Source organism: Lissotriton helveticus, chromosome 7 (genome assembly GCF_964261635.1).
Source record: "Lissotriton helveticus chromosome 7, aLisHel1.1, whole genome shotgun sequence".
Classification (NCBI taxonomy): Eukaryota; Metazoa; Chordata; class Amphibia; order Caudata; family Salamandridae; genus Lissotriton; species Lissotriton helveticus.
This window is the reverse complement of record NC_136068.1, coordinates 1,150,066,333-1,150,079,545: the sequence shown is the minus strand read 5'-3', so window position 1 is coordinate 1,150,079,545 and position 13,213 is coordinate 1,150,066,333. Positions and strand designations below refer to the sequence as shown.

Below are 13,213 nucleotides of genomic sequence, written 5' to 3'. Positions count from 1 at the left end.
ACTATAACTTAGGTTTTAGCCGAGTTTAATTTAAGGTAGTTAACTGCCATCCAGTTTCCAACTGCCAGCATACAATCCTGGAAATTCCTAGCTACATTTCTTCCCTCCCTGGTATTACCGACACCACAATCTGGGTGTCGTCAGCATATGATGTAAGATCAAAACCTTGTGCCCGAATTACTGGCGCCAATGAGCTAACGTAAACGTTGAATAACGTAGGGCTCAAAGACGAGCCCTGAGGAACTCCGCAGGGCAAGGTGAAGGGTTTTGACTCATAATCTCCCAAAGCCACACTCTGGACTCTGCCGGAAAGGAAGGCTTTAAGTATGTCAAACGCTTTCCTTTGAACTCCGCAGGCCTTCAAACGGTCCAGGAGAATCCCATGGTGGACCGTGTCGCAGGCCGCGGAGAGGTCCAGCAGCACCAGGGCAGTCATCCCTCCCACATCGGTCACCGCTCTGATCTCCTCAGTTGTTTGAATGAGGGCAGATTCCGTGCTATGGTAAGGTCTAAAACCATGTTGAGAGGGGTCCAGAGATTGAGTGGCAGCCAGGAAGGAGCTTAATTGAGTATTCAGCGCATTTTATATTAATTTAGCTAGTAGTGGGAGCCTTGCTATTGGGCGATAATTATTTGGGTCCCTGATATCCAGGTTAGGTTTTTTTAGTAGGGGCAAAATTGATGCCTGTTTCCAACACGCTGGAAAATCTCCTGTCGCAAGCATTTTATTACAAACGGTCACCAGCGATGAAACTATCGGGTCTGGGCCCATTTTTATCACCGCCACCGGACAAGGGTCTGACGGAGCACCTGATTTTGCTGCTAACAATAGCTGCCTAATTTCTTCGCCATTTACTGGCGAAAAACTATCGAGGTTGTGTCCTAAGGGTGCCGGCATATCGATTTCTGAGGAGACCGCCTGGCTATTCAACCTCTCATGACTTCAGAAGGCTTTGAAAATCGTCTCCACCTTACCTTGAAAGAATCTGGCAAGATCTTCACATAATTCAGAACTTGCGGGAATGGTCACGGGAACCGGGTCAGCCAAAGCTGCCACCGTAGTAAACAGTTCCTTTGCAGAGTTCTTAGCCAGGTTTATGCGGTTGGTATAGTATTCTTGTTTTGCCTTCCCCACCATTTTTTTTATATGTTAGGAGACTTTGTTTAAGACGACTTCTGTCACTTTCCCTGTATTCCTTCCGCCAGACCCTTTCCAGTTTTTTACATTGCAACTTGATTTCTTAATTCCTCCGAAAACCACGGCGCTGAAGGCTGGGCTCTGGCCAGGAGGCGTAATTTGGGTGGGGCGAGGATATTACAGGCTTTATCAATCCAACTAGTGTGGGCGAGCGCCGCCGCTTCCACCTCTAATGGAAGGGGCTCTTTTGAGGAGAGCAAATAATCTTCCAATGCGCTACCCTCAATTTTATTCCAGGCCCTGCATACCCTAGCTACTTTAGGCGGGCACCCCCCACCTTGGGATGTAGGCACCGAGATGGCGAATAGCAGCGCCCTGTGATCGGACCAGGTGAGCGGTAAAGATTTAGTAAAGCCCAGAGTGGGGTGGTTCGAGAAAATCCCATCTAGGGTATGACCGGCCTTATGGGTGGGGCCACTAACAAGTTGTTTAAGCTCGGCGCCATCCATCAGGTCAATAAGTGTGTTGGTGTCCGCATCCATGGGGTTTTCTAAATGGAAGTTGAAATCTCGCAAGACCGTAAAGTCCTTAGAGCAGAGTCCCTCCTCCAGAATACTTCCCACCGAGCTCAAGAAGATGAATTTAGAACCAGGGGGTCGATAAACTAAACAACCATTAAATGAATGATGTTTGCCTAAGGTAAACTTAAAAGCTACCGCTTCACAGCCGTCCACAGTTAACGGGTGAAAGAGGACATCGAGAGAGTTATGATAGATAACTGCCAAACCTCCACCTTTCCTCAGTGGCCGGTCTCTCGTAAAACTAAGGTAACCAGGGGGAGTGGCATTAACTAAGTCCGGGCTGGAAGCAGCGTCCGTCCACGATTCGGTTATAAAAGCGATTTTAATATTTTCTTCCTGTATTAACTGCGCGCACTCCAAGCTGTGCTTTACCAACGATCTAGCATTCACGAGGAGGCACTCAAAATTACATTCCACTGCTTTATGATTTCCTCGATCTACTCTGGATAAGGCCTTAATGGGGGACATTAATACAGCTGGGATCGCTCTCATGCAACCTAAGCAGGTACATGGGCTAGATGGTTGGTCCTTATTCAAAATTAGGACTACACAGCTGGGTTTTCTCCCTGGTCCCATCAAATCTCGCAATGTTTCTGGGCTATATGTCACCCTATGTGGATCCCCCCTAGTGCAACCAGCAGGGTGCGTGGACCTAGGCCCGGGCCAGGCTCGGACGGGCGCAGACGGGCTTGCATTTGGCGCGCCTTCGGCGCGGTCGCGTCTTCGCGACCTTTATGCACCCGGGGAACAGGGGAGGAGAAAGACTAGACTGCTCGGCCTTGGCCCACCACAAGATGGCGGCCGTCCAGGCGAGCGTCCGGTCGCAGTTCCCCCCTCCCTGTCTCCGACCTTGTGCTAAGCTAAGGGCAAGGAGCTCGTGATTCAGCCTGCCCCTCCTGCCAGGAAATCGATAATTTTAAAAAAAGCGGGGTAAGTTGATAAAAATACCTCCGTTATTTGGGAGCAGCGGACCCGACCCAGTAAAACACAATTACACACAGTAAAAGCTAAAAGACAAAGTAATTTCAGTGATTCCTCCCTAGCTCCCGGCTCACGCTTCAGGAGCAATATTTAAGTGTAACTCTATGAAGGTGTTGTAAACATGAATCCCACCAACATGCAATGCATTTCACTATTTTTGCGAGGGGGAGATGACGGGGAGGAGACCTCACTTTCTTGTCTAAAATTGCTTTATTGCTCGAGGACACCAAGGGCATTGATAATCAGCCGCCCTCAATTATTGAGAAATGAAATTGCTAGATAAATGTTGGTCTACATGTAAGTGACCAAATAACAGTCGTGAATCTCGGTTCTTCAACAGATGAGTTTCCTCAGACGTAAATTACAGCGTCTGTTAAAGAAATTTCCCATGCAAATGTGCTCTTCATTCTCAGCAAAAAAAGAGGTGTTTCTGTCCTCATAAAAGCCAATTTCCAAAATAAAATAGTTTAGTGAATGTTATGGGTATTTTAAAGGGTTTATAATCCAACATATGTTCAGTATGTGCAGCCAATGAGGAACACACATTTCTTCTCAGAAATATCGGCATTTGATTCTATGATAAATAATAGGCTGTCTGAAAAACGTATTTCCTGTATCTCCTACATCACTGATAGCTTTTTAGATTTTTGTAATGGAAAATGAGCTGCAAAATACATCATTATGCTTCTGTTTTTTCAAACTTGTCTTGGAGAGAGTGGCACACCAACACCCTTGGGATGAGTCAGACCATCTTGGCACATCGTGGCAGTAATTTCAGTATTTCATGAGTTCCCCTTCATAATACACCGCTTTTAAAATTTTAAATAGACCCATCCTTCAAAACTGCCCTTGGGAGAAGGACCTACTCAAACCCCACATTGACGAAGGATTTGATTGCACTTTTGAGTGTGTATTTATTCTGCGACTCTTATTCTGCCCTTCTTTCATATCAGTTACTTACATATTTTTATTTTACAAGGTAACTATATTACATTAGGGAATTGGGGCCCGCTGTGGGAAACCTTTTAATGATCACAAACAGTCTGATTCACTAATCAAAGTGCCTAAGATCACAAAAGGCATTTTTGTATTCACTAAACGATTCAGAAAAGTCTTTCCAAGTTGATAAATGAATTTAGAAATGGATAACCAATTACAATTCAGAAGACGTGTGATCTGACAACCCCTTCCAAATTGTGATTTGCATCTTGATGCATCAATTGGTTACGGTCATAATTACCATTTCTAACCATTCCTAACCATTGAAAAGGTACCAACTTTCAAGTTAGGGTGGTAATAAGATTCATGTGTAGTAGGCAGTATGTCAATTAAGTTTTTCTAAATTATTTGCTTCTAGGAGATTGAAGGGCTTTAAAAAAAGTTTTCAATTTTGAAATTCAAAGAAAGACATGCTGGTCTGCTGAACCTTACTAGTCACCATCCCTGTCATTGTGGAAAATTAGAGTAAGTCACTATTTGCAACCTGCCAAATGCATATTAATTATGGAGGTCGTTCTGCGACCTACTCCAACTCCTCCTTAAATCGATTTTCAAATTGGTTTTCCACCCTCACCCCATGATAAATTGAAATAAATCATAACCAAGGAATCATAACAATCTATCATCAATAACTTAACTGTGTACTAGTAGCCTCCAGGAAGAGCTTTAATGTCGTATAAAAAAAAGTTATTGTGTGACCATCAAGGGATGTGGTCGTCTTACCTTTGTTTTTTAAGATCAACGAAACTTTCTCCATGATTTGTTTTGTATACTCTGTTTGTGGTGCATATCCAATAACACGAGCCGTAATGCTACTTCCATTCAATCGTCCAATATTATTTTCAGATATAGTGGGAATGTACACACGATTCATCTCAGTGACAACCGTGAGTAACCACACTAAGAGGAGGACACCTGCGCACAGGAGCCACTCCTAGAGAGAGAAGGAGAAAAAGTAAAGTTATCAGGAATATGGAGACATCACCTTTGAGCTCATGTACATCTAGATAGTTGAATGATTATCATTTAGAATAGTTGCCAAAAATGTCACCGAACATAAGCTTATGTTCCATTTTATTCATTGTGTTTGATTTTCTGATTTACCTCAAGAATATCATTCAATGCCGACTCCTTTCAAATTAAAAAACAATTTCGTGATTCTTTCCCTCGTTTCACGTCTACAAAGTATTTAAGTGTGCCTTCTCCTTTGCCTGAGCACAGCCATTATATGCACATGACGAGTTAATTGTATCTTCCTAGTTACAGTGCGCTGGGAAATGTATGTAGCATCTGTAAATGTGGCTTGTAAACAGCTTTCCTATGTATAAGTGACACTTATGGCAACTTTTGTATTTGATACCTTACCTTCAGCAAAGCTTTTCTATGCACATTGATTTTGAACAGCAGAGCACTAAAAACTCACTTCATAGAGCTATTTGTGCCTGTATGTTCAACTTATGCATGCAAATGATATTGATTGTTGATTACATATTTGATTTGTGAATATAAATTTTCACTTCTAAAAGTACACCAAGTTAGTGGAATTTTACATAGGAGTAAATTAGTTCCCAAGATCGGGTAGTGGGATGCCCTTGAATGCCTGTGTACACGCACAAACTTGTGAATTCATGGATGTTTCTATGTCCGTTACTGCCATGGAATGAGATTTTAGTGGGAAGGCTTTGACTATGGAGGAAAAATATTATCTTCTCCATAGAGAAAAAACACATGAAACATAAATGACCTTTTGAGAAGCAATTACACATCTAAAATTGTACACCATAAATGGAACTGCTAACACTTATGAGCACTTCTGGAAATTTGTGACTGTCACAGCATCTTAACTTCTACAATTGTGGGTGTAAGAAATTGAGTTAGAGATTGAGGGGGTGAACATCCTAATCAAGCAACAACCACAATCCTTGCCAGGTTGATCCAAAAAAGTCCCTACATTAACCTGTACTTGACCCTCTGGTAGCTTACCACTAAAGAGGTCAAGCTTAAATTAGAGGCACTGTGTGAAGTATTTATGCAGTACACAAACAGTAATGAAGTGAAAGCACCAGACAAAAAAAATCCCACACCATTTCAAAACATAGAGAATGATGTAATAAATAGAATGAGACCAAAATTACATAAATCTAATCAGTAGAACCGGAGATATTAAATTATAAACGTTTAGATAAGCATAGCGCTTAAAAACACAAAGCGCCACTCACAATAATCTGGTTGTGCTAGGCCCGGGGAAAGTCACAAGTTCAAACCAACCGTGATGGAGTGTGGGCTGGATATAGGAGCCAGGTTAGTCTAGTCAAAAAAGTTGCCCTTTTAAAGTTAATTGGACGATAGCGGTAGGACCGGAGTGCTCTTGTCTGGTTTTACTCTTTTAAAATACCTATTTTAAAATTTGAATATTTTTTTTAAAGCTTAATTTCCTGTTTCTCTACTTTGCCACTGAATCGTACTTACTTACTTGCACTGACATTTGCTGCTGTGCACTTTTAGTAGTCCTAGTCTGCCACTGCTGATTGACGCCGATTGAGCGGAGGGCTGACTAATTTTTTCTTTGGGCTCCTCACTTCTGCCCTGGTGTTTCCGCTCTCCTTGTGGTGTTAGTGGTCTAGTCTTCCTATAAAAGCAGATGCTACCCGACACGCGCAGCGGACGTGCCGCTATCGTGCTGAAGGCGCACCTAAGGCTAGCCTCTCTGCGCCCGTCAGCGTCCATTGCTGGCCCTAATGCCCAATTTACCATGGATAAGTCTACTCCATTACGCTACAACAGGGACTTGCTGCTTACGTTCAGGCAATGGTCCCCATGTTAGTGTAATGTTGTCGACCTGAGCTCAGCGAAAGACTGCCGCTGCAAAAAGTGCCTGCCTGGCCAGAGCACCCGTTCCTGAGACCTTCCCTGTTGACAATAAGGGCCTAGATAACCTGGAAACCTAGGGCAATAAGGCAGCTCTGGTAAATTGTCGCTCTATGCAAAAACATTTTGCACACATCTATGACCTACTAAGAGATGATTAACCTGATTTTTTATTCCTCACGAGACATGGTTATCTGATGCCTCGAACCTTACTATTTCCGTGGCTATCCCTATGGGTTACACTATTCTTAGGAAGAATAGATCCAGAGGGAAGAGAGGGGGCGTGGCAATAATCTATAAGCAGGATTTAGATTGCTCTGTGCTATCTACTGAAATCATTGAGTGCACTGAGGTTTTAGGCCTTCGCTGTAATATTTCCCATCATTTAAGCATTGCTGGGTTTCTAATTTGTAGACCTCCTGGCGCTATCAGCAATTGTATTACTTCGCTTAATGCTGCCATTTACTCCTTAGCCCTAAAATATAACAATTGCCTTATTTTGGGTGATTTTAACATTCATATGTATAACAATAATGATCCCAGGCTTCCCCTTTGGAAGTGACGCTGAATATTTTTCAGATGATTTAATCCATCTCTTCGGCCACTCATGAGAAGGGTCCGACTCTGGACAAAATCTTTGATGATTTTGATTAAACAGTCAGTGTGCCACTTCCTATCATCTGATCCGACCATTTCTTGTTAAAATTTGATATCCCCTATTCTGGCACTGCCCCTTCAGTGTCCACTAGGCAAACAGCTTCGAACTTTAGGGCATTCCACAATGTATCTGTCCCAAAGTTAGTAGAGGCTCTAAATCGCTCCACCCCAATGTTGTCGCGCACTGCGGATCTGGATGCCCTCCGAATTGGTTTGTGGTTTCGTACCAACATCGAGGCTGCTGCCCCAGTTGTTACCCGCTCCTCTAAGAGATCAGCTTTCTCTGCTCCCTAGTTCAGTAATCTCCTGAGAGATAACAAGAGGAACTGCAGGAAAAAGGAGTGGAAATAGCGAAAATCCTATCTCCCCTTTGACAGGAAGGCTTATAAAGATAGCTTAAAAACTCATCATACACTTGTAAAAAAAGCTAAAATCAACTTCTTTCAATCTAAGATTACTCCTGCCCAAAATAAGATTAAAGACATTTTTAAGATAGCCAAATCTTTTATCTCACCGACAGCCTGTTCTAAGATAGGGTCTTGCACAGAGAAATGGTTAAAGTAGATTGCTCAATTCTTCCATGGCAAAATTTCTCTGATCCAACATGCCTTTTCTATCATATCTAAGTATGAGTTCACTTGTTATAATAGTGTCAATAGCAAATTTCATATTTTGGATCCTCCACCTCTTCTTGTTTTCCCTGAACTTCAGCTTAATGAATCATTGTCCCTCCTTCAAAACATTAAGTCGGGTTCCCCTACTGACCCCTGTCCAGCCAATATACTGTCTCTGGTTGCCCCCACAATAAATCCGAATGTACACCAGCTCTTTAACACTTCCTTCTCCACGGGCATTATGCCCAAGATGTGGAAGCATGTTAAGATTCTCCCTCTGATGAAAAAAACAATTGCCGATCCTCAGAATCAGGCAAATTACAGGCCAATCTCCTTGCTTCCTGCTCTCTCTAAAGCTTTAGAGAAGCACATCAACAAAGTTCTTAAAAATCATATTGAAGATGGAACGCTCCTCCATGATTCCTAGTCTGGCTTTAGGGCTAATTTCAATACTGAGTCTGCGCTGCTGGAAGTGACAGACTTCATCAAGGGCAAATTAAACATGAGAGGTAAGGCTGTTTTGATATTACTTGATTCATCAGCGGCCTTTGATACGCTCCCATACGAGAGGCTCTTAAACAGACTTAAAAATATCGGCCGGGGTGGGACTGTCCTCTTATGGATGTCCTCCTATCTGGAAAACAGATCCCAGGACATCTGACTTCCATCCTTTTTCCTCCCTGGTCCCTGCCATCAATGTTGGTGTTCCCCAGGGCTCCATTCTTAGCCCTACTCTCTAAAATATTTATCTTTCTCCCTTGGCCTCCTTGGTTGAGGAAGCAGGCGCTAAGATGGTCTCTTACTCTGATGACACTCAGCTTATTTTATCATGTGACAGAGGCTCCGACTTTGACAGGGTAAAGATCAACTCCTGTCTCTCGAAGATTTTCAATTGGCTGAGGGTCAATCAACGTACTTGTAAGCCGGATAAGACGGAAGTGGTTTTCTTCGGGAAACTAGAACTACCTGATTGCAGGGCCTGGTGGCCCAAGGATCTGCCGCCCCCATCGGGGAAAGAGAAAGTAAAACATCTGGGAAATGTGAGAGACAAAACATTGTCGATGCGCTCTCAGATCCGACATCTCTCCGGTGCATGCTTCGGCATACTCTGTTTTTACTTCTCCTGCCGTTGGAGAGTAGAAGGACTGTCGTGCAGGCTCTTGTGTCATCTAAACTCGACTATGTCAACTGCCTGTACCTTGGCCTTTCTAAATCCTTGACCCAGTGCCTGCAAGTGGTTCAAAATGAGGCAGCCAGAGCCATCATGAGATCAAGTCCTAGAGCTAGGATGACCCCGATTCTGAAATCCCTTCACTGGCTTCGTATTAAAGAGTGAATCAACTTTAAAGCCATGACCATCTTCTTTAAAGCCTTTCACAAGGTAGGAGCCGGGTACTTAAACAAAGGAGTTAACCACTATCTTACATCTAGATCTTTGCGTTCCTCTAACGGTAATCTGGCCATTGTGCCCAAAATTTGCCTTGTTGCACTGGCGGTAGATCCTTCGGCTTTTTGGGTACCAAACTAAGGAACAGTTTGCCAGAGTTCCTGAGGCTCGACACAAATCTACTTTCCTTTAGAAAGAATCTAAAAATATGGCTCTTTAACAAATAATTGGCTTCTTCCACTCCTTTTCTCTTCACTGTCTATGCGTCAGGACACTCTAGCTTGAGTAGCTGTGCGCATTATAAAAATGTATTAAATACGGCCTTCATTTAATTTCATTTCATTGTGAAGAGTACAGTTCGCAGTGGAGGAGGCTGCGAGGAGCTGGTAGAGTGTCCCAGATGGCTGTTGCTGTAGTGCAAAGATCCGGTTGGGCATTGCAGACATTTGATGCTGGAGCTTCACATTGACCGTCACAATGGGCTGTCGTTGCTGTAGCGCAAAGAGCAGATCTTGCATTGCCGGTTGCCACTGGTGGCCCAGTCTTGCAATGAATGGATCATTTGCAGTCGTGAAGAGCCCACAACTTCAGGATTTCGTTTTGCTTCAGAGAGGAGTGCACTCTGATTTCAGCAAAGGGTCCAGGATCTAAGGAAACACCTCTTGAGAATCAGGGACTTACTCTAGAGTAAGCCAACAGGGCTCAGGCAATTGCAGTTGCAGGTCCAGTTGCAGAAGGTCTGCAGAGATGTCTTCCGAGCTTGCTGAGTCCCTGTAGCCCAGTACAGGAGGTCAGCCAACTGACTCTTAGAGTTACACTGGTTAGTCAGGGATCAAGGGAACAGGTTCAGTCTCCCTTCACAGAGAGCAGGGCATGCCTCAGGCAGCCCTCTGGAGAGCAAGGAAGGTTTCAAGCAGCAGGGAAGTCCCCATGGTAGCAACAGTGCAGTCTTCTGAAGAACAGGACAGGCCTCAAGCAGCAGATAAGTCCTCTGGGGAAGAAGGCAGTGTCTCCTCTGTAGTCTACAGGTCCAGGAGTGTACTGATGAGTGGTTCAAGTGCTCCAATATTTATACCTGGGACCATCCTTTGCAGTGGGGGAATTTTCTAGATTACTTCCACATCTGGTTTTGGAAAAGTCTTCCTTTCCCCTGCCAAGGCTCCAGGACGTTTGGGGTGTCAGGTTCCTTTGTCTTTGCTGGATGCAAGCCTTTATAATATAAGTGGGGCAGGAAATACCTCTACCCCAACCATCCTGGCAGGATGGCCAATCCTGCCCCCCACTAGACCCCTATTGTTTACTGTTTAGGCCAAATATGCATTCTTAATGGGGAGGTCATTAACAGCCCAGGCAGCTGGAAACTACTAGAAGGCCTTAGAAGCTTTTGGCAGGAAAATCCCAACTTTAAATTACAATTCATTGGAGTCCATACATTATATTTCTACCTGTTCCCAATCATAAGTTAGCACTTGATTAAATGTACTAAGGCAAACCAATGTTATCCTATGGGAGAGGTAGGCCTTGGAGTAGTGAAACAGGAATGTCTGTGTTTTTCACTACCAGGACACGTAAAACTTACAAACACGTCATACTTTTAAAATACCCCTATGCACCCTACCCTGTGGGCTGTTTGGGACCTACCATAGGGGTGACGTATATGTATTAAACTATTTGTTTACAAAAAACATAAATAACAAAAATATATCTCATGCTTGAAAAGACCAGACCTATTGGCCACAAGCTCGACATCGTTGTCCTTACTGGTGCAGGAGAGCATAATTTAGGGCTGGAATGATGAGGCAAGTGGGTTTTCGAGTACTTTATGTTTTGTTTAGTTGGGACTTGGCTATTAATCAGGCCATAAGGGTTATGGCCTAATAATTTACACCACATTATCACCCCACACCACATTATCACCCCGTCTCACAGAGCGCTTGTAGTGTAGTTCCTATTTCCCTGGTAGGTTCTGCACATTGGAATAACATACACTATAGGCTTGGCATTGGACTGGGGTTGGTATGCCCCTATCGCGTATATTAAACGTAATTACTGTGCACCAGCTAGCTCAGAGGAAACTAGAAACTTCATGACAACAAGAAGGGAATAGCTTCTGGCAACCACATAACATAAAACCCTGATGCATCAGGATCGTGAACCCAATATACTACTTTTCATTCAGTCACTCATCTCAGAGAAGTACATAGAAGAAACAGTCGGGTGTGATTACAATAAAATGTATTGCACAGCTGTTATTCTAGTACTGGTAATATGTGCTGTAGCAGAGAAATATGGCCAGCAGTGCAGTAGAATAAAATGCATGGTACAGTGTTACCATTGTGTAATAGTAATGAACACATACATGAAATACAGAATGCATTAAGATAACGCCTATACCCCAATGATGACTACCTATATGTACCTAAGTGTAACTAGCATGTGTGTAGGTCTTGGAGAGCCAAGAATCCCCCTAGGATTTGGTCTAACCCCATTACCTTAGTGAGACTTCATCCTGATCTCGATCTGGACACCCCAGGATGGGTGGATGGACCTCTGCCAGCTGGAGCTGTGGCATGACGCAGGTTGCAGCGTCTCAGGTCAGAGTATTGGCATGGAAGTCCCTTCCCCTCTGGTTTGCTTGGGCAAAGGGAGGTATATTTATACCTGATAGGTGCCTTGGAATGTTAGTATTAACGTCAAGTCGGTCAGAGGAAGACGTCAGGAATGAACCCTTACGGAATAGTGGTTCATGCATATTTGATGAGTTCTTGGAGAAATCAATATTCCTGTGCTAGGGAAAATCCCAAGAGCTTAAGCGTCTGTTTCTAAGAACTCGTTGTGACGTAGGTTATTCACTGTTGGACATGGAGATGACATATTTAGGATGGACCGTCTTCTGCACCCAGAGCACACGTCAGATAAGGGACAGCCTCTGTTGCTTGTTATTGTGATGGGAGGGCTAATGTAGGTGAAAGGGCCTTTAGTGGGTGAAAGGGCATGCCTGTCTTTGTGACACGAAGGATTTGTGCCTCTGAATTGACGCACCTATGTTAGGGCTTCAATCCAGCACATAACACCCACTCCAATCTATGGACAATCGTGAATAACCCATTAAAAGCAAACTACGTGACTAGGCCTTTGCATATAATTGGCAGGTAGTTGCATGAGTGGTTTATGAGCTAAAAAACAAATAGCAGCTGTTAAAATATGTAAAATTATTATAGAGTCTGTGGAGACAAGAAAAATATAAAGGGCCATATGTATCAACCGAATTTTGATTCGCAAACGTTGCGAATCGCAAAAAAGCAGCATTTGCGAATCAAAATTCGGAAAACGTTATGTATGAAGATAATCGCAATGCAATTTTAAGGAATTGCAAAATTTGCGATTCCTTAACTTTGCGTAAGCATTTAAGGAATCGCAAATTGCGGTTCATTAAATGCTATGCAGCAACCACTGAAGTTTTGCGATTTCTCCTTAAGAAATCGCAAATTACCACCAACTTCAAATTGGTGGTAATTTGCAATTTCTTTCACAAATGCACTTTTTGCCATTTGTGAAGGTGCCATGAGGCGCACATACATGCCCTTAGGGCATGTATGTGCGCCATATGCGCACACATGTAAATTTCAGGGGTGCATCAGGGTGTCCTTATGACACCCTTGCACCCTTGAAATTATTTTCAATTTGCGATTCTCAAATTGCGAATCGCAAATTGAGAATAACTTCCCATTCATTCCTATGGGCCTCCTGACCCATAGAAATGAATGGGAAAGTATTCCTTAATTGTGATTTTGCTATTTTCTAATCGCAATTAAGGAATATTAAGAAATCGCAAAAAAATGTGTGATTTTGTACATACATCCCTTTTTGCAATTCTCAAATAGCGATTTCTAAAAAATCGCTATTTGAGAATCGCAAATGAGGGTGTTGATACATATGGCCCATAGTGTCATTAAAAAAAATACAAAATAGAGATAAAAAGTGCTGG

The 13,213-nt window shown here is 43.2% G+C and overlaps 1 protein-coding gene across 1 annotated transcript in view; it reads right to left on the bottom strand.

Moving 5' to 3' along the window:
• LOC144770056 (ABC-type organic anion transporter ABCA8-like) overlaps nt 1-13,213 on the bottom strand; it is a 2,854,033-nt gene that overhangs the window by 2,586,185 nt on the left and 254,635 nt on the right. The window contains exon 3 of the mRNA XM_078654287.1: nt 4,423-4,633. Within this exon, the coding sequence (XP_078510413.1) occupies nt 4,423-4,633 (211 nt within the window). The remainder of the gene's footprint in view (nt 1-4,422; nt 4,634-13,213) is intronic.